The sequence below is a fragment of the Gossypium arboreum genome, chromosome 6, assembly GCF_025698485.1.
Source record: "Gossypium arboreum isolate Shixiya-1 chromosome 6, ASM2569848v2, whole genome shotgun sequence".
NCBI lineage: Eukaryota > Viridiplantae > Streptophyta > Magnoliopsida > Malvales > Malvaceae > Gossypium > Gossypium arboreum.
Window position 1 is genome coordinate 136,304,705 of NC_069075.1, and position 20,940 is coordinate 136,325,644.

General features: G+C 34.6%; 2 protein-coding genes across 2 annotated transcripts; both read right to left on the bottom strand.

Annotated features, from left to right (window-relative positions):
* Positions 1-2,042: 2,042 nt before the first annotated feature.
* On the bottom strand, positions 2,043-4,401 carry LOC108484942 (WAT1-related protein At4g08300-like). The gene is made up of 7 exons (XM_017788820.2): positions 4,121-4,401; positions 3,960-4,022; positions 3,552-3,668; positions 3,213-3,450; positions 2,971-3,129; positions 2,623-2,777; positions 2,043-2,427 (listed from the first exon to the last, which is right to left on the bottom strand). Exons 1-7 carry the CDS (start codon positions 4,330-4,332, stop codon positions 2,205-2,207), a joined length of 1,167 nt encoding a protein of 388 aa, XP_017644309.1. The 5' UTR covers positions 4,333-4,401; the 3' UTR covers positions 2,043-2,204.
* Positions 4,402-18,165: 13,764 nt separating this feature from the next.
* On the bottom strand, positions 18,166-20,391 carry LOC108484205 (WAT1-related protein At4g08300-like). The gene is made up of 7 exons (XM_017787907.2): positions 20,075-20,391; positions 19,914-19,976; positions 19,705-19,821; positions 19,372-19,609; positions 19,130-19,288; positions 18,805-18,956; positions 18,166-18,626 (listed from the first exon to the last, which is right to left on the bottom strand). Exons 1-7 carry the CDS (start codon positions 20,284-20,286, stop codon positions 18,413-18,415), a joined length of 1,155 nt encoding a protein of 384 aa, XP_017643396.1. The 5' UTR covers positions 20,287-20,391; the 3' UTR covers positions 18,166-18,412.
* Between the last annotated feature and the right edge of the window lie 549 nt (positions 20,392-20,940).

Sequence of the window (20,940 nt, forward strand, 5' to 3'; positions counted from 1 at the left end):
GTGACATTTACTACTAGAAATGTTTAAATCATTATGAAGTCTATAATGCAATTAAGTTAATAAATAAATATAACTTTCAAACAATTATATGTAATATTTGCTTCAGGGAATATGTCAACATCGTCAAATATAAGACATTTGGTCTAGTGGTATGATTCTGGCTTAGCGTGCGAGAGGTCCCAAGTTCGATTCAAAATATAAATAACCCAATCCTCTTTTGATTCATATGAAATGTAATCTTTTCCTCATTCACAATCTCAATATGAGATCCATTATGAACATATTTTAAAACTAATGCATTAAGTATCACAAACTTTGTGCTTTTAGATATTGATATATTAGCTCTTTTGCACTTTTAACTAATTTTGTACTATCAAATCTGTAATATATTTGTTTATTTCAATACCAAATAAGATAAATATTTTCTATCTATAATGACAAAATTCATTACTACATTCTCATATCATTCCTTAAAGAATATTAATAGAGACACAATATTTGGGCATACATCACATATGTGACCAATAATCTTTCATATCACATTGATAACATAAGTTATCTTTACCCTTTGAAAAGTTATCTTAAGAACTCTCATTATTCTCTTATTTATTACTATGTTCCCAGTTTTAGTGGTCCATGAGTACTTCTTTTATTTTCTTTATGTTTACATTCATTTCGGGGAATGCAACAAATCTAGTAGGACGGACTTATAAACATCCCAATAGATTTTTTTTATTTCATAATCACCATCGCAAACATGCGTGAGATTTCAAATCAAAATCTATATATTCATGTTGTCATGATTAGTCTCCAATTATAATAAACATAATATAATAAATAAAACATAGTAAAATATACCTGAAGATCTTTAACATTATCGTCATCACCTTGACTATTATCACGAGCACTATTACAAGTAGTAAAATAACTTTGTTTTCGTAATAACATCTACAATCAAATAGTAAAAATCATTTAATAAATAATCAAAATTTTCATGTACGATGCTTGAAAATTATCTGATACATATTGTACTCAATATCACATATATATATGTTATAAAATCTTATCTTGCTCTAATAAAATATTTATAAGTTCAATTTAAAAGATATCATACAATCATTCAATATTAACAAGTTAATAACACTTTCCACCATAATTTTAATAAAATTTCAAGAATAAATAACAAGAAAAAATTTTAAACATAAAAATATTATGCATAATATAACTTAATTAAAAAAGAGAAAAACATATCATATTAATAGCAAACATATCTAATCAATAATTATGTCTTTTACATAAAAAAATTTAACTTAAAAGGCAAAAATCAAATATCATCTGAATGTGAAATTTATGTCAAATAAAAATTAATAGTAGTCATACCTTAATTGAAAAAGAAAATATGGTCAAAATATAAAAGTTTCTTACTAAATCTATACTTTACCCATACTTGTACAATAAATAAAAGATCGAGAATAAGAACCATATTCCGAAGATGAAGTTGTAAGGGTGAAAATTTAAAGTGAAAAAGAATTTGATTGGTGGGACAACTTCGAAAGTTTTTGAAAAAATAGAGAATCATCATGCTATAACGTGTTATAAAATAAAGAGAGATGGAGAGAATAAACAACAAAGAAAATATGAAAGCAATAGAAAATGTACTTTATTGATTAAAAGGGATGACTATAATGCTTGATCAAAATTTCTATTTATAGGCATAAGAAATATAAATGAAGTAGATATCTAATTTTAATAACTATTAGAATTTAGAATACATCAAAACTTTATCTTAATCATGATATACATTCACTTAATAAGATATAAGTTGACTTTAAATCCTCATTTGTATTGTTAGAATGATTGTAGATTATTTTGTAAATAAATCCTCATACGGAAAAATGGATTGTAATTGCTAACCAATTGAGTGTGCTCTTTGTTTTATCTTTTTAGTTTTCAGTTGTTTTGCTACTCAAATAAAACTCAACCCTTCGAAACAACAAAAGGAAATTGCTAGGGTTTTTTACTTCAAATCAAAATCCTCAGAGTACAATCATAATTTGATACATATGACACAGATTTCTTAGATGCAGCGAAGCTGTGTGAGAGAGAGAGATGGGATGGGATGGTTACATAGTATTTTTTTTTTTTGCTTGTGGAAGGTCAACTTCGCTTGAAATTTATAAAGAATGGAAATTAAGGAAATGTTCTTATGTCCGTTGAGTGCTAAAGGGACTGTTTGAAGCTGGAATCTTAAAGATTCTTGCAGCTCCATCAATGCTATCATTAACATTGATAGATTTAGCATTGTTTGTGATTGGCAATTCTTGCAGGCCTTTGCTTTTCTTATCACTTTCTAGGTTTCTCCCGTCTTTGCTTTTACCCCACACCACGGTGTAAAGCCCTGAGACTATGATAATGGCTCCAAGAATGCTGAAATCAACCACAAAACAACAACAACAAAAAAAAAAAAAACGAAGCAGTAATCAGAATCCACTAGATGAATAAGACGTGTAGATTATTTTAATGGTTATATTGTGCATTGTGTCACTATCTGGTAAAAGTAATTATCTTTAACACTTGATGGTGCACCATATTTTCATAATTGGTGTCAAACTGTCAATATACCTTCCAAGGTGGACTTTTTCTACTAAAACAAAGGTACCGAGAGCAGCGGTGATGATCATGCATAGAGGGCTGAATGATGTAAGGAATACTAGCCCTCGTTCCCGGATCACGACTCCTTGCACGTAATACGCAATCCCAGAGCAAACTATTCCATACTCCAATCACAATATTGAAACATTGAAGTGTCAATCCACTTGTGTTTCGTGTGTTTGCTTATTTTTGTTTTTATAGAACTTTTCAAGTGCATCAATGGCTGGCCAAAAAGGCTTGTAAAGCAATAAACAAAAGTTGGTAGCTCTACTTTTTGTTGATGTATTCATTTTATTTGGTTTTTATTGAGGCACTTACAGAGTAAGCTGCAGCAAGGAGCCTTGAATCCCAACCTAGTTTCCATGCACTTAGGCCTCGAACCATGATAAGGGACAATCCTGCATTTTCGACCGTTCCCATTAAACATATCCAAGCTGTAAGAGAGAGCTCGGCTGGGTACATCTTCAACGTGAAGGACTGAACCAGAAACCATAACCAATACAATTAGGTCGAGAATTTGTATTTAGTTTAAACCAAACTTTGAATATGTCTCCACTCACTTGCAAAATAAAGTAACTTGACCAGCTTAAGATACTTCCTAGAAGCATTATGGTTCCGGTAACCCAGTGTTTGTCTGCAGATTCAGTGGTGTTTCCATGGTGTGCCACGCCTCCTGATTTGATGAAATCAACAATGGGACCTTTGTACAATGTCATCACCATTGCCCCTACCACAGTGATTGCTGTTCCAATGATCTTCGCTACACTGTATATCTTCTTCAAATTGATCTTCTCTAACCTGATTGATATAATTAGCATATTAAGCAATGATTCAGCACATACGTGTATATATATATATATATTAATAAATGATGGAATTAAATTGGTCCGAATTCTCACCTGAAAATCATTGCCAATATGAAAGTAACAGCTGGAAGCATGTTGACGAACGCCGATGAATATGTTGCAGTTGTCTTCATCATTCCCAGGTAGTATAAGTTCTGGTCAAGCACTGGCCTGTAGAATACAATCAACAAAGACCCTTTACATTCTTTGGTCAGCATGTATTGATAATTTCCCTTTCTTCTTATCGTGCTTATATATATATATATATATCAAGAACAAGCATACATGCATGACCTCGTTGAGGATATATGCTAAAAGATGTACACTCGATTGTCATTTCAATTGCTACATATCCTCTATAGATGAATATGTTAAAGCTTTCAAGATCGAACAGAACCCTTAGAACATATTCATGTCGGACATATATTCACAGTGGGTGTGTATATAAAAAAGAAGCATTACTCGAGGAAACCAAGAACCACAATCCTGAGGAAGATAGGAAGGGTCATCTTTGGCCGGATTTTCCTGCATAAAACAATGGAAAGGCAGAAAACAAGCTAAGGAATTGATCCATGAAATAACGTGGTCTATCTATTTGAGAAACTGGGTAAAGAAGACGAAACCTTTCGAGAACAAAGGCAAAGGGAGCAATGACAATGGTGGCGAAAACATGACGGTAGGTACAAAGGATGAAATTACTCATGCCCTGCTTTAAAGAAACCAAGGAGATGATATACATCCCTGCATATCCAAACTGCAAGGAGACGATTGCCAAGAATGGTTTCACTTTGTCCCACACATTAGACAAAGCTGAAAATGGGGTTTGGTCTCCCATTGTTTCTCCCTCGCAAGCTCTGAGGTTGCCAACTTCTAAATGAGAAACGTCCCTTCTATAGGGTTTCAAATGAATAAAGGCAACTGACATTGTTTTCCAATGAATGTAAGAGCTGAATAATGTGTTCAAGGCACTAACTCTTACTTTGATACGGATGTATTTTCTTTCTCATGCGTATATTGCAGTTGCGGATTGTGACAAAATACTCTCAACCGGTCGGGTTCAACCTGCCCTGGCTTGTGGCATAGCGTGGGGCTGTCCAGGGCATCGGCTCCCTAAAATGAAACTTTAAAATTTTAAATTAATACAAATTTTACATTCACCTCTTAGAAAATAAAAATTTAATTTAATTCTTTAAAGTTTATAAATATATAAACTATTAAAATAATGAATATAACAGTCTAAACCCGGCTTAAAAGTTTAGACCGAATCTCGGATCACCGGAGTGATCGTAGGTAAATTTTTACAAAACAATTTTCATGTCGAATTGTAATACTTAGTCGTTTAAAATCAGTCAATAAAAATTTCAGTTAAGATAATATATGTATATGTAAGCGGAATAAAAACGATTAAAACTTAACTTAAAATTTGTAGCACAGCTTTTTAAGATTTACATTTCCAAAACTAAATAATCAAATAGATACTAAAAGTGCAACTGGTAATAGTTTATTTTCACCAAGATTGTCTGAGACCTCCGCACACCGAGTCCAGCGTTAGAATTTAGAAAAGGTACCTGAAAAGGAAACACTAAGAGAGGTGAGCTACTCGATCTCAGTGTGAGTCCGAAAAAAGTCTAAAACAAAGATACAAAATTCAAAACAGTAGCACAACGGATTTCCAGTTACCCACGGCGTCAGAAAGCATACTTGGAACTAACGTCCCAACAGAACTTAAGAACCATAGCATACCAGATTCACACAAAAGTCTTAGCACAAATGTTAATCAGACCAACAGACTACAGACAACTAGTCTTTCAGTCAGAACATATACTGACATATGCAGATGAAATGCAATCAAATAAAAACCCACCCATCTAGCCAGCACACTTCTCCGTCCCCCGATCACACCCCAAAGAGTTGTTAAAACTCATCCAACCAAACACACCAATTAGGACCTCGCAAGGCCCATCCAACCCTACACATCACATATGTGGACTAAGCCACTCAGATAATAATACGCAGCAGGGCTAGCGTATATGCTGTACTGTGCAATGCGATAGTTCGCTGTACAGACGAGTTGCAGTTAAACTGCCAGATCAGATAATGGTACGTAGTAGAGCTGGCGTACGTACATTACAGTACAATGCGGTAATCCGCTGTATAGTTATGCTGCAGTGAAAACTACCAGATTAGATAATAGTGTGTAGCAAAGCTGACACGTGAGCGGTACAATGCGATAAATCGCTGTACGCATAAATTTGCAGTTAAACTGCCAGATCAGAATAGATACAGTTTTTCTTCTCTTCACAACCCAACCCAAAATACTTTATGCAAATGCATGAATGCATTCAAGCTCACAGAACAGAGACATTTACACAATCAGTCAGACGTAATAGATAAACAACACACTCCACAGACTAGATTCAAACTCATCCATCACACACAATCATCACAGATATCAAATCATGAACACCCTTACTAAACTTAGCTAAGGGTCGGAGCACACACAAATACATTTTCAGATCAAAGACGCACTTGGAACCAATATAAGTGCCTTAGGACCACATGCCCGTGTGCTCTGGCCGGGTGGAAATGCCTAGGCTGTAGGGAAGGTCAAAAGCTCGTGTAAAAAGGGGCACATGGCCGTGTGACAGAAGCACACGCCCATGTGAAGAGAGGCACACGATCGTGTGATTAAGGCACATGCCCATGTGGACCAGGGACATGGTCGTGGGGACAGGCTGTGTAACTATCTATCCATTTGCACTAAATTTAAGTCTGGTGACACGGTAGTGAGAGGGTCTCTGCGCTGTGTGCCCACCAGACAAGGTCGTGTGTCTAAAACACACGCCTGTGTGGAAACCGCAAATCCCCAAAATTAGCCACACGACCGTGTAACATCAAATCACTCAACCTTAATCCCTAAACTCAAACGCCTGTGTGCCTGATAGGCACGACGGTGTGAGAAACGATAAAATCCCCAAATCGGCCACTGCTAGATCAGAACAGATACAGTCTTCCTTCTCTTCACAACCCAACCCAAAATACTTTTGCATGAATGCATTCAAGCTCATAGAACAGAGACATTTACACAGTCAGTCAGACGGAACAGATAAACAACACACTCCACAGACCAGATTCAAACTCACCTATCACACACAATCATCACAGATATCGAGTCATGAACACCCTTACTAAACTTAGCTAAGGGTCGGAGCACACACAAATACATTTTCAGATCAAAGACGCACTTGGAACCAATATAAGTGCCTTAGGACCACATGCCCATGTGCTCTGGCCGGGTGGAAATGCCTAGGCCGTAGGGAAGGTCAAAAGCCCGTGTAAAAAGGGGCACATGGCTGTGTGACAGAAGCACATGCCCGTGTGAAGAGAGGCACACGATTGTGTGATTAAGGCACATGCCCATGTGGACCAAGGACATGGCCGTGGGGACAGGCTGTGTAACTATCTGTCCATTTGCACTAAATTTAAGTACAGGGCTGACACGGCTGTGAGAGGGTCTCATACGCCTATGTGCCCACCAGACAAGGTCGTGTGTCTAAAACACATGCCTGTGTGGAAACCGTAAATCCCCAAAATTATCCACACGACCGTGTAACATCAAATCACTTAACTTTAATCCCTAAACTCAAACGCCTATGTGCCTGATAGGCACGACGGTGTGAGAAACGATAAAGTCCCCAAATCGGCCATATGGCAATGTGCACAGGCCCACGCCTGTGTGGCTGCCCTGTTGTCACGAAACCACCCTTAAACAGCCTGAAAAATCAAGTTTTTCGATTACTAAGATGACCTTCAGTCACGCCACTTCTAAAACCAACCATAACGCACTACCCTTCAGACGATTTCAATCAACACGAGCCTAACATGCCCAATTACCAACACGCTAAAAGATTGCCGAAATTCCACAGAAAATCAACAGTTTTGCAAATAAAATAAAGAAGTTTTGAATCCTACACCTGTTTCGACGACAGCAAAGCAAAATTCTTCGTTTTACGTGTAGCAAAACTCGCTTCCCGGAGGAACGAGAAGCAAAACCACAACCACCGTAAAAAGAAAATAAAAACCCAGAGAGAAAAACCAAAAGCACGTCCCAGACCAAAAATTAAAAATAAAATAAAACCAAAAATAAAATAAAATAATAAAGATAACTAATTATAAATATTAACTAAAACAAAACAAAATAAAAAGTCTCTCCAAAATGCGCTCCCAAAGACTCAAACCCAAAACCTTAAACCCAAAACCTTAATATATATTAACATTCACTCAACCACCAGATCCGCAGACCCATTCTTAGACTTAAATGCACCACTAGGACAAGTTTTATAACTTCGCTCCTGCTTCTAGGATTTTAAAAAAAAAAATGGATTCGAAATAGTTCCATTTTTTTCACCAAAGTTTTAAAGATGAATTTAAATAATATCTGTGATTTATATATTTACTAAGATTAACTTCTTTTAATTTTATAATTATTTTTATATTTTTGAATTATGATTCTTATTTTTATAAAAAAATTAAAATATTACAACAAAGCTAAGACAAACAATAAAATAAACTAAGTGACAGTAAAGCAATATTGCAAAAGTAAGTCTAAAGCAGCATATACATAGTTTTTTAAAAGACATTAAGTAAAATTAATACAAGAAAAACATTTTCATGGAATACAATCGTATCAGCAATCAAATATGCAGTAGTTGGTGCTTTGGACTTATACAGCTGATACAACAAAGATGTACGGCATTGCATCTTTGCTTTTCCTTTTTTTTTTTTTTTTTTTTGACTTGGCTAGAAAATGGAAATTTTATATAGAAAATAAAAGATGCACTAGTTGGTTGATAGCACTCCACAATGAAGATCAAACATAAATATCCATAAATAATATGAAAAATAATACTCTCCGATGAGATAAAAATCAATTTATGATAAATTAACGCTAGATTTCAAAGTGTGTAATTATATCAATTTTTAAAAGTTTTATTTGTTTCTATTTGTAATTTTATGTGTAAAAGAGTTATTAGTAAATAAAAGTGGTTAATACAATAAAACCTAATGTTTGATTGCGTTTTTCACTAACGGAAAGACTCCACTAAACATTAGTAGCGTATAACAATACTATCAATTTTTATAAAAACTTTTTATAGAATAATTAATTATGAATACAAAAAAATTTTGGAAAAAAAAACTTTTGACATTTAAAAGACATTTCTTTTTTCACTTGAAAGGAATTTTATTAATATTAAAGAAAAAACATACAATTAGGGTTAAGCCTTGAAACCAAGCATGGAATAATGATTCTGTAACACCCCAAACCCGGCCTAGAAGTTTAGACCGAATTCAGAATGCTACATTGATCACCGAAGTGACCGCGATAAAATATTATAAAATTATCCTTTATTCGATTTTCAAAAGCATTAATATCACGTATTTAAAATCAGAATAATAAAACGATTAAATCGCAAAACAACATCATACCATAGTGCTTAAAAACCTTACATTCGAAACTAGATAACAAATAAAAGTCTGAAATCATAAGCTAATAATTTGTTTGCCTTAAAACTGCCTGAGTCTTCCGCATACCGTGTCCAGCATCCAAAATACCGAAATGTACCTGAAAGGGGAAACAGATGAGGGGGTAAGCTATACGAGCTTAGTGTGAGATCAAACTAACTAGCTACTGAAGCAGAAACAGATACAGTAAACCTAAAAATAGTTCAGCCACGGAACATACTTACAGAGCGACTATAACAAAACAGACCATATGTAACTTTACAATCATATGGCTCTGTTAGACACAAAATCGAAAATTTCCAATAGTCACAAACTGGCCTAAGCCCTTTTCCAGAATCAGAATTGATTGGGCCTTATCCGCTCACACATGGTTCCCTTAGACACGAGTGCCTTTCAGTCGAATAATACGCTTAGACTTCACAGTCAATCAGACAGTCAAATATTTTAGTCAAACAGTCAAACAGATACTACAGTTGCAGAATCACACAGATGCATATGAGTGCAAATGAGTTATAAAATAATCCACCCATCCAACCAACACACCATCTCCGTCCAACCCTATACATCCTGTGGGGATTTAATCGACCCACCCATCCCTGCACTCCGAACAGGACCTCGAAAAGCCCATCCAACCTTATACTCCTCGATGATCATCAATATTGTCCTCAACCTTCAGGGAATTGGGACCACCCACGACCCTCTGGGTATTTGGGGTTATCAAAAAGCTGTATAGTGCCATGCAGAAGACTGCGGTACAGGTATGCAGTATGAACCGCTAGATCAGATATATTATGCAGCAAAGCTAGCGTATAAGCTGTATTGTGCAATGTGGTAAACCGCGGTACAGACATGCAGTATAACTACCAGATCAGATGATGGTACGTAGCGTAGCTAACGTACATGTTGTACAGTGCAAGGCAGTAAGCTACTATACCGTTATCAGTAATGTCCATGACCCTTAGGGTATTGGGACCGCCCATGACCCATGGGTATTATTAAAGGCTTTCAGAATGTAGATAAACTACAAAATCATAAATCAATGAATGTATACAAATGTATATATGCGGATGCATCAACTCAGAAAACCAGTTCCAGACATTCAATCAGAAACAACCATTCACATTCAGTCAGACAGTACATAATCAGACATGTGCACACTCATAGCTCGAATTCAGTATCAACCAAGTCACACATTCATTCGCAAATAACACATATAAACCGAAGCTAGATCAGAGTAACAGTTACCCTTACTAAAGCTTAGCCAAGGGTTGATTCATACTGAGGTCATGATTACACTCAAATTGACTAAATCCAAAACTTGGCGAGATAGGGCCACATGCCCGTGTGTCTTGGCTATATGGAGTAAGACAGGTCGTGTGAGGGTCCATACGCCTATGTGAAAGGTAGCATATGACCGTGTGACATAGGCACACGTCCGTGTGGTGCTGAGGCACGGCCGTGTGATCGGGCTATGTAAGACACTGTCCAATATCAATAAATTCAAATATGGAGTAGACACGGCCTTGTGAGGGTCTCACACGCCTGTGTGGCCACCAGACACGGCCGTGTATTCTAAAACATATGCCTCTGTGGAATCTCTAATTCTCAAATCAGTCACACGGCCGTGTGACCCTAAATCTCAATCTCTAATTCCTAAACTCACACGGCCGTGTGGCCAGGCTGTGTGGCACTAAAATTAGCCAAAATCCTAATTTCACAAATCCACACTGCCGTGTACCACGGCACACCCCCGTGTGGTAGTCGGGGAGGTCACGAAACCACCCCAAAACAGTCCGAAACCACCATCTAAGCTACCGAAACCATCCTTAATCCTTTCCCTATCAATAATACATCAGAAAGTGGTGATTTTTCACCACTTCCTTAAACTAGCAAATCAAAATCAACAGCTTAGCATAAAGCCAAGAAAAGCCAAAACAATTATTTAAAAAAAAGAATAGAAAACTAGTTAAAGTTCGAATCCCAAACCTGTTTGCGATTAGAGAAGACGACAGAAGAGCGGAATTCCCGAAGCCAACAAGTTAAATCGAAACTTGAGTGTTATTAGCAAAAGCAAAAAGAAGCAGAATGAAGAACAAAAGAGCCAGAAAAATAAGAGAACGTGAAAAAAATAAAACCCAAAATGAAATAAAATAACAATAAATAAATAAATAATAAATATAACTAATAACAAAATAATTACTCACTTAAACTGAGCAAAAATAAAAAGGCTCCCTAAGTACACACATAGCGACTCGAACCCAAAACCTAAAGGTTCACTAAACACCCACAACCCACCAAACTAGCAGGCCTATTCTGACTCTAAATTGCACATCCACACACATGTATGCAACCCTCTCACTATCCCTACACTCAAAACCCATAACTTTTAGGCCCAAAATTTGGGGCGTTACAGATTCTCTACACACACCTAATTTGGGTAGGGAATCAACCAACTTTTTAGCCTCTCTTAATACATTTGAGAACTCCACATCTTTCATAACTAAATAAGCCTATCAATAACAGCAAAGAGATTCATAAATGCCAAGGATGCAATTCTTTTTTAATCTCTTGAGACATTATTGTGGTTAAGCCTAATTCAGTCACCAATTTTTTTGAACTCAGCCAAGGTGATGTTGCAAACAACCTCAGAGCAATATAAATAGCATGAATTTCAGCATCGGTTGATGATAACGTGCCAAGAGGGACAAATAATAATCTACAAATGCAACCATTCGAGTCTCTCAAAACACCACCACACATAGCCAGACTAGATTCCCCTTTAACAGATCCACGCATTAAATTTTAACACGTCAGAATCAAGTTGTGACCATGAAATTCTACACCTTGGGTATGAAGGTTAGATACTCGAATCAGCTAGACGAGGCAGAATCCACCAAATAGCTTCTTTTTGTACTACATCCTAACGCTCTACCTCCAACATTTCCTTTTTGCAGTTTCATTTTCTTTTTATTAATAAAATTGGTTTTGCTCAATTGCTTGTTTTGGTTTTGTTATGATGTGTATAATATATTTGTATACTTTTGGTTTTATGTTTTGAAGCTTGTTTAGATGATTTTGTTGAAATTTCGATACTATGGAAGAAAGAATTGTAGAGAAGAAATGAGAAAAATTTAGCGACAAAATTTTTTGCTAAGATTTTTATTATTTTTCACTGATCTATTTTGAACAATGTAACAAGGATATTTATAATAAGAAAAACTCCTAAATATGGAAAGAAATAATAAAGATTTTTATACTAATAAATTTCAAATATAAACGTTAAATATATTATACTAATAAATACAAAATATTTTAGAAAGAAAATATATTTTGTTTAACTTGACTTGCAAGCAATCTATTTAAATCCTGTTCATATTTTTTAGTCCACCAATGTTGAAGTGTTTGCCACCTTTGCATGAACAGTCATCTCGTAACACTCCTCCTTGACCTTCATGCTGCGAACACCAATTTTATCCCTCAACTCTTCAAACCTCATCTTCTCAAGTGGTTTGGTTAGAATGTCTGCAATTTGTATCTTGCCCTGTTCGCAAGCTTGTACTTAATGAACTCGCATTTTGATGTCCTCACACTTTTGTAGCACGTATTTCATTCAATTTACAGTTTGCAGCTTGCACTTATCATAATTTACACATTTGTCAACTCACACTTTTTTAGAGTTCGCAACTTGTATTTTGGTAAGCTCACAATTTCACGCTTCATCCTGTTGCTTACTACTGCATGGGTGGCCAGTTTTCAACACTCTTTCTTGACCATCTTGCAGCAAACTCCAATGTTATTTTTTTGTGCAACTTTTACAAAAAAATTGCATGCTCCAAAACTGCTAAGTCACATCTGTGATAAGTTTCAACAATAGGCCTAATGCTTTTAACAAGAAGATCATCAAAACCTTCATCTTTATCTTTATATTCAACTTTAGTCATCTTCTCAATCAATTTTGACTTGTACACTTGACTAAAGGAATTATAGTTCACATGCCCCAGTCTTTTGTGCCAATTATATTATTTATCCACTAGATTAGTATAGGCTCTTAAAGCCTCAAAGTTCCAATCCAATACAAAGATTTTATTATTCATTGAGACTGTGACCACTTCATGTCCCAATGAATAAAATATAGTGCAACATTTATCTTTAAAAACAATTGTGTATTTCTTCTCCACTAATTGACCAATGCTAAAGGGATTATGATCTACTGTAGGTACTAAAAAAAATTAAAAATTACTTTTGTACTTGTTGGCGAATTGATCACCATTTTGCCTCTCTCCTCAGCCTCTAAGAGTTTGTCATTACCAATCCTCACTTTAAGACCACAGCTTCGGTCTATCTTCTTGAAGATGCTTTCGTCTGAGGTAATATGGTTGGTGCATCCACTATCGATCAACCAGCCCTTTGCAACTCTATTTTTTGATGTAGAACTTGTGGCTGCCAACACTTGCTCCTCTTGAATGTGATCTCCTTTAGCTGTCTGAGCATGAACATTTTGTTGAGGGGTTCGCCCTTTGTTCTTGCATACTTTCTCCATATAGCCAAATTGTTTACAACTTCTATATTGAATATATATCTGGCCTGAACCAGCAATACCTTTTTGAGTGATTTGTCTTTTTGCAGTAAAAACATGGTAGGTTTTCTTCTTTGCCACCACTCTCAATCTATCTATCTATCTTCTTTCTTCTCTATCCAACTTTTCTTACCCTTATGCTTCTGAGGGTTCGCATCATCAATATTCAAGGTTCGTAGTGCTTCTTCTTCTGCGCGCTTCCAATGCCTTGATGCTCTTCTTTGCTCTTGAACATACATGGAATTTATTAATTTTGAAAGGGAGATCGCCAAGAGATCTCTTGAGTCTTCAAGTCAGGAAATCTTCGATTCATACCTCTCAAAAAGTGTTGTTATGATCTTCTCAACAACCCTGCTATCTGTGAACTGTTCCCTAGCAACCTGATATTATTCACTACTGCCATAATTCTGTCTGCGTATTGCTTTATTGTTTCAGCCTCCTTCATTTTTAAAGTCTCAAAATCTCTTCTAAGGTTAATGAGTTGTTGTTGTTTGGTCTTGTTTGAACCTTGAAACTTCTCTTTTAATTTATCCTAAGCTTCCTTTAGGGTTTCACAGGCCATAATGCATGTGAAAATGACATCTGAGACGCCATTCTAAATACATGACATTGTTTTGTATCTTTTAGCTTGTTCGTCACTATGGTTTGATTTGAGTGATTGCAACGTTGTCCTTCGATGGTGCTAGCTCAACATCAATATTCACAACCTTCCACAAGTCATAAGCCTATAGGTAGGTCTTCATCTTAACAATCCATATATGATAATTTTTGCCATTGAAAGCAAACAATGAATGTGGTGAAAAAGCTTGCAGAAGCCATGTGTAACTCAGAATGAATAATTATAACCCTTAAAAAGATAACTCTAATATCACTTGTTGAAATTTTGATACTAAAGAAGAAAGATTTGTAGAGAAGAAACGAAAAAAATTTAGCAAAAAAATTATCTACTAAGATTTTTATTATTTTTCACTCATCTATTTTAAACAATGTAACAAGGGTATTTATAACAAGAAAAACTCATAAATATGAAAAGAAATAATAAATATTTTTATACTAATAAATGTCAAATATAAATGTTAAATATATTATACTAATAAATACTAAATCTTTTAGAAAGAAAATGTATTTTGTTTAACTTGACTTGCAAGCAATATATTTTGTTTAGCTTGACTTGCAAGCAATCTCTTTGAATCTTGTTCATATTTTTTAGTCCATCAAAGTTGAAGTGTTCGCCAACTTTGCATGAACGGTAATCTCTCAACAAATTTAGTGTCTTATTTTTCTGTAACCTTAGGCATAAGTCTCGAGACTAGATGAACAACTCTCATGAATTGATTATTGTGGCTTAATTCTTACATTTCTAGGTTTAAGTCTCAAGACTGGTTGAACAAGTCTCGATACATGGTAATGAAGTCTCAAGCCCAAAGTATAGATACATTGACCTAGGTATCAAGATTTGATATGTAAATTTTTTATAAATGCTAAAAGTAACATATTTTAACCTTATTTTTAGTGTGTTTTTAGGTGATTATTCATTGTTAATTATGAATTTTATGCTCCTAATCCTTTAAATTCATGTTTTTATGCTTAATAGAACATTTATGAGCAAAATGAGTGAAAAATGAGCGAAAACTGAAAAATCGGAGCAAGCTATAGGAGCCACACGAGCTGACCCATTCCACACAGTTATGTGACCCATACGACTACTACACAGCCATGTGGTAGGCCTTGTCGGTTACATGGATTTGCACTCTGAATAGCAGAAAATCACGATTTTTAGGTTTTTTGGGCATTCTAAGATGTATATATGACAAAAATAAGAAGATAGGAGTGAGCCGTCCCCTAAACCCTAAACCCTAAACATTTTCAAGAAAACAACTCAAAAACTACCATTGAAGCCGATCTTGAAGCAGAATTTCTATAAAGATGGCAGCTGATTTCTTAGAAGATTATCATAAGTTTCTCTATTTCTTTCGGTTGTACTGTATTTTGAATGTTTTTATTTGCAAGTATGAACTAATTTTCTAAATACCTAGCAGAGATGAACCCTATGATGGATTCTGTCGTTTGATTTTTATTTTACATAATAAATACTTAGATCTTGTTCTCAATTATGTGTGTTTAATTTCTTGGTTTAATATTTCTAGACTATTGAACCATGTTTGATGTGCTTAAATCGAAGGTTGAATAACCCTGTTTAAGAGTAGATCTTGCGTAATTGAGTGGAGTTGCATGTAATCCTAGAAATAAGACGACATAAATTTACCGGATTAGAGTCAAATCTAATAGGGGAATTCATAGCACGAGTTAATGCGATAATATGAGTTTTAATTAGAAAGAAATTTCAATTAATCAACCTAGAGTCAGTTGTTCTTAATCTCGAAAGAGATATTAGCATAATTTAGGTATTTCTACAGATCATAATACTAAGTAAAGAAATTGTGTAATTTAGATTATAGCAACAGATAAAATCTAGGTGAATTCTTTCTTGGGTACAGTTTTGTTTCTTAGTTGTTAATCGTTTATTTTCTTGATTTGTTCTTTATCGTGTTCATTAGTTAATTAATTTAGTTATTAATCAATCACTCAAATTATTCGGTTAAATAATATAAAGACAGTAATTACTAGTACTTTTAATCTTCGTGGGAATGATATCTTTGCTCACCGTAACTGTACTATTAATTGATAGGTGCACTTACCTTAGTCAAATTTTTAGTTAGTTTTGTGAACATCAATTTTATAATTTGGGCTTCCAATTGACATTTCAAGGCCCATTTGAACTCGATTTTTGTTTATTATGATTTATAAGTTTTTGGAATAAATAAATGCATGTTAAAAACTGAAGTTTAGATGCATAATGATTAAACAATTTGAGCGATCAGGTTGTTTTAACAACCAATGTGACACTTTTTGTTTGACTGGGCCTTTAGACCAAGTAAGCGGTGTCATAAGAACTGAGCCATAATATATATATATATGTGTGTATGTGTGGTGCTCTTCACAAGATAGGTATATGCAATTGGTGTCCCTCTACTTATGATGCAATGGTTTGAAGAATGAAAACTTAGAGTAATTTTGCATAAAATAGGTATTGGTTGTTCATTTAATCTCGATGCTCATATGTTTAATGAGCTTGTTAGTCATACAAAATTGAAGGAAGAGAGAACTTGTTTGCCTTTTCCCTTGTTTATTTTTTAGTTGTTGACGAGGCAAAAGGACATTACAACAACTGATGATATTTTTAAGACACTGGCAGCATATATTAAAATCTCAATCAAGCTTAAGAGGGTAAGCATGTTGGTGATGTTACTCAAGTTGATCCAAAAACAATAGGTGTAATAGAAGAAGCAGATGGGGAACTTAGTGTTACCAAAAGCCGCACAAAATCTAGGTGCAACAATGAAGGTTAAGACACTTTAAACAAGAGACAAATTGAGGTTGTTCAATTTATGTCTGACATACAAAGATTTTAGATCCTTCCTTTGGATTTTTATCAAAAAGGGGGAGAGAGCATCACTACTTTTCAACTTAAAGGAAGTTGCTACACTTGTTGGTATGGCATTTTGTTTAGGGGGTTTATTGTTTTGGAGTTTATTTCTTGAAACTATTTCTTTAGGAGGAATTTATTTTCTATACTTTTAACTATTTTTTATTTCAGATCATGTTACGGTTATATTTCAAACACTTGCTACTTTTGCTTACTTGAATGATTTTGCTTAGTTGATTTGCTTGTTGCCATATTGGTATGAAAGTGTTTTGCTGCTATAGTGGTTTTCTCAAAAATGTCAAAGGGAGAGATTATTGATGCACAACTCGTAGTGAGCCTTGCGATAGTGGTTTCAGGTGTTGGCACATCTTTTTCCACACCTATAGTAGATAGTTTATACACTATTATATATAAAGAGTTGGTAGCTTTAACGTGGTAACTTATCCTTTCAAGCTGTAAAACTATGATAATTTATATGTAATCTATTGAAGACAATGATCCTTTTTCAAGTAAAACAAGCGTCAAACTTAAATACCGTATAAGGTATCAAACCTTTAGAAAAGTACAATTCTATAACAACATTATTCCCACAATATTTAAAAGTTTAGTGTTTTCAAAAGTATTTATAATGTTGCAATAATTTAAATTATTTCAAAATATTTTAAAACAATGTTAATTGTTACAACAATATTTAGAAGTGAAATATTTTCGAAATATTTATAATGTAGTAACAATTTATATTATCTTAAAATATTTGGAAAATCATATAATACTAAAATAAAGTTAATTGTTTTGATTTTTTTCCTTTTGCATCTTGATAATATAGAAAATGGTTAAAATATCTCATAAATTGATGTACTCTTGAAAATTTAGAGTGTAGTACTTGTATTTTTATTTTCAGAAATTTAACTTCTCTATTTTCATATTTTAAAATTTGGGTTTAAATGTTAACATTGTTAAATTATTTTTATTAAATTTGTTAGTGTGACATTTTGAAATAAAAAAGAACTCATTTGATAGCAATGTAATGTAAAGAAAAAAGTAGTGTTGTAATTAACTAAAAAACAAGGGAAGAAATGAAATAGATGGAGAAGAACATAGTCGAACCGGAAGGGTTCATTGTTTTTTACTTCACCAAATTAAAGCCTCAGAGTACAATCAAAAGGTGATATATATAAAGACACAAGTTACTTAGATGCAGAGAAGCTGAGAGAGGGGGGGAGGGGGATGGGATGGTTACATAGTACTTTATCTTTTTCGCTTGTGGAAGAACAACTCTGCTTCAAATTCACATAAACAATGGAAATTAAGGAAATGTTATTATGTTCCTTAAGTGCTAAAGGGTCTGTGTGAAGCTGGAATCTTAACAATTTTGGCATCTCCATCAATGCTCTCATCAACATTGATTGATTTAGCATTGTTTGTGATTGGCAATTCTTGCAGGCCTTTGCTTTTCTCATCACTTTCTGGGCTTTTCCCATCTTTGCTTTTACCCCACACCACAGTGTAAAGCCCTGAGACTATGATAATGGCTCCAAGAATGCTGAAATCACCCACACACCAAAAAAAAAAAAAAAATCGAAGCAGCATCAGAATCCACCAAAATGAATAAGACTTGTAAATTGTTTTAATGGTGATTTTGCATTGTGTCACTATCTGGCAAAAGTAATTATCTTTAACACTTGATGGTGAACGTATTTTCATAATTGTTGTCAATATACCTTCCAAGGTGGACTTGTTCTGATAAAACAAAGGTACCGAGAGCAGCAGTGATTATCATGCAGAGAGGGCTGAATGACGTAAGGAACACCGGTCCTCGTTCCCGGATCACCACTCCTTGCACGTAATACGCAATCCCAGAGCAAACTATTCCCTAATCCAAACACAAAATTGGCACATGTATGTGTCTGCTTATTTTGTTTTTACTAAACTTTCAAAGTGCATCAATGGCTGGCCAAAAAGGCTTGTAAAGCAATAGACAAAAGGTGGTATCTCTCCTTTTTGTTTATGTTATTCATTGTATTTGGTTTTTATTGGTGCACTTACAGAGTAAGACGCAGCAAGGAGCCTTGAATCCCAACCTAGTTTCCAAGCACTTATACCCCGGACCATGATAAGGGACGCTACTGCATTTTCGATCGTTCCCATCAAGCATATCCAAGCTGTAAGAGAGAGCTCGGCTGGGTACATCTTCAACGTGAAGGACTGAACCATAAACCATATCCAATACAATTAGGTGGAGAACATGCATGTAGTGTAAACCAAACTTTGAATATGTTTCCACTCACTTGCAAAATAAAGTAACTTGACCAGCTTAAGATACTTGCTAGAAGCATTATGGTGCCAGTAACCCAGTGTTTGTCTGCAGATTCAGTGGTGGTGCCATGGTGTGCCACGCCTCCTGATTTGATGAAATCAACAATTGGACCTTTGTACAAAGTCATCACCATTGCCCCTATCACAGTGATTGCTGTTCCAATGATCTTTGCTACACTGTATATCTTTTTCAAATTGATCTTCTCTAACCTGATTGATATAATTAGCATATTAAACAATGATTCAGCACATACGTGTATATATATTAATAAATGATGGAATTAAATTGGTCTGAATTCTTTCACCTAAAAATCATTGCCAATATGAAAGTAACAGCAGGAAGCATGTTGACGAAAGCCGATGAATATGTTGCAGTTGTCTTCATCATTCCCAGATAGTATAAGTTCTGGTCAAGTACTGGTCTGTAGTAGACAATCAACAGCGTTATTATAGTGTATAGACCCTTTGCATGCTTTAATATATAGCACATAAGGATGCAAAAAAGAAGCATTACTCGAGCAAACCAAGAACCACAATCCTGAGGAAGATAGGAAGGGTCATCTTTGGCCGGATTTTCCTGCATAAAACAAAGGAAAGAGAGAAAACAAACTAAGGAATCGATCCATGAAATAACGCGGTCTATCTATTTGAGAAACTGTGAGAAGAAGAGGAAACCTTTCGAGAACAAAGGCAAAGGGAGCAATGATAATGGTGGCAACAACATGACGATAGGTACAAAGGATGAAATTACTCATTCCATGCTTTAAAGAAACCAAGGAGATGATATACATCCCTGCATATCCAAATTGCAGGGAGATGATTGCCAAGAATGGTTTCACTTTGTTCCATACATTAGACAAAGCTGCACATGGCATTTGGTCTCCCATTGTTTCTCTAATAGCAGTCTCTTACTCTCTCTTTTAGTTTTTTTCTCTATAGAGAGTCCTCACTCTGACGCTGCCAACTTCTAAATGAGAACTACCCTTCTTATAGATAAATTTCCAAGTGGAAATGAAATAAAGGTAAGTGCATTATTTTCCAATAAATGTAAGAGCTGTATAAGTCCAAGGCACCAACTCTTTGATTGATTGACATCTATTATTTTTTTCATTTCATAGTGTATATCTATTTGCAAAGTAACAACTGCTATCATAATCAATTTATATTGGATTACTTAAAAATCAAATTAAACTAAAGATAAATTAATGAGAGCTCGAGTCATGAATTCAAAACTTAATTGTATTATTAAAAAATAAAAATTAAATGTGTAATTTTAATGAACAAATTTTTTAAAAAGAGTTTAAAATTGAACTTTTATGTTGTTTTTTCTTTTCCTAATTATTATCATTATTTTGTCATTTTAACTAGCTCTTAATTAATTCAAAAAATTTCGGTTAGATGGTTTATACTAAATCTACCATTTTTAAATTGGATTAAATCGAATAGTTAGATCAAAAATTGACCGAAATATGGGTATGAATTTAATGGTTAGATTGATTGACTGGTTTAACCAACGACTGAGCTAGTTTCTCTATTTTAAA

What these genes read in the sequence shown, in the direction of transcription:
- LOC108484942 (XM_017788820.2), bottom strand. Translation starts at nt 4,332, where the DNA reads ATGGGAGACCAAACCCCATTTTCAGCTTTGTCTAATGTGTGGGACAAA. An exon ending in GTGGTTCTTGGTTTCCTCGA is followed by an intron (nt 3,669 to 3,959) that starts GTAATGCTTCTT and finishes TGTATTCTACAG; the next exon opens with GCCAGTGCTTGACCAGAACT. An exon ending in TCCTTGCTGCAGCTTACTCT is followed by an intron (nt 2,778 to 2,970) that starts GTAAGTGCCTCA and finishes TTGTGATTGGAG; the next exon opens with TATGGAATAGTTTGCTCTGG.
- LOC108484205 (XM_017787907.2), bottom strand. Translation starts at nt 20,286, where the DNA reads ATGGGAGACCAAATGCCATGTGCAGCTTTGTCTAATGTATGGAACAAA. An exon ending in TCCTTGCTGCGTCTTACTCT is followed by an intron (nt 18,957 to 19,129) that starts GTAAGTGCACCA and finishes TGTTTGGATTAG; the next exon opens with GGAATAGTTTGCTCTGGGAT. An exon ending in GAACAAGTCCACCTTGGAAG is followed by an intron (nt 18,627 to 18,804) that starts GTATATTGACAA and finishes GGGTGATTTCAG; the next exon opens with CATTCTTGGAGCCATTATCA.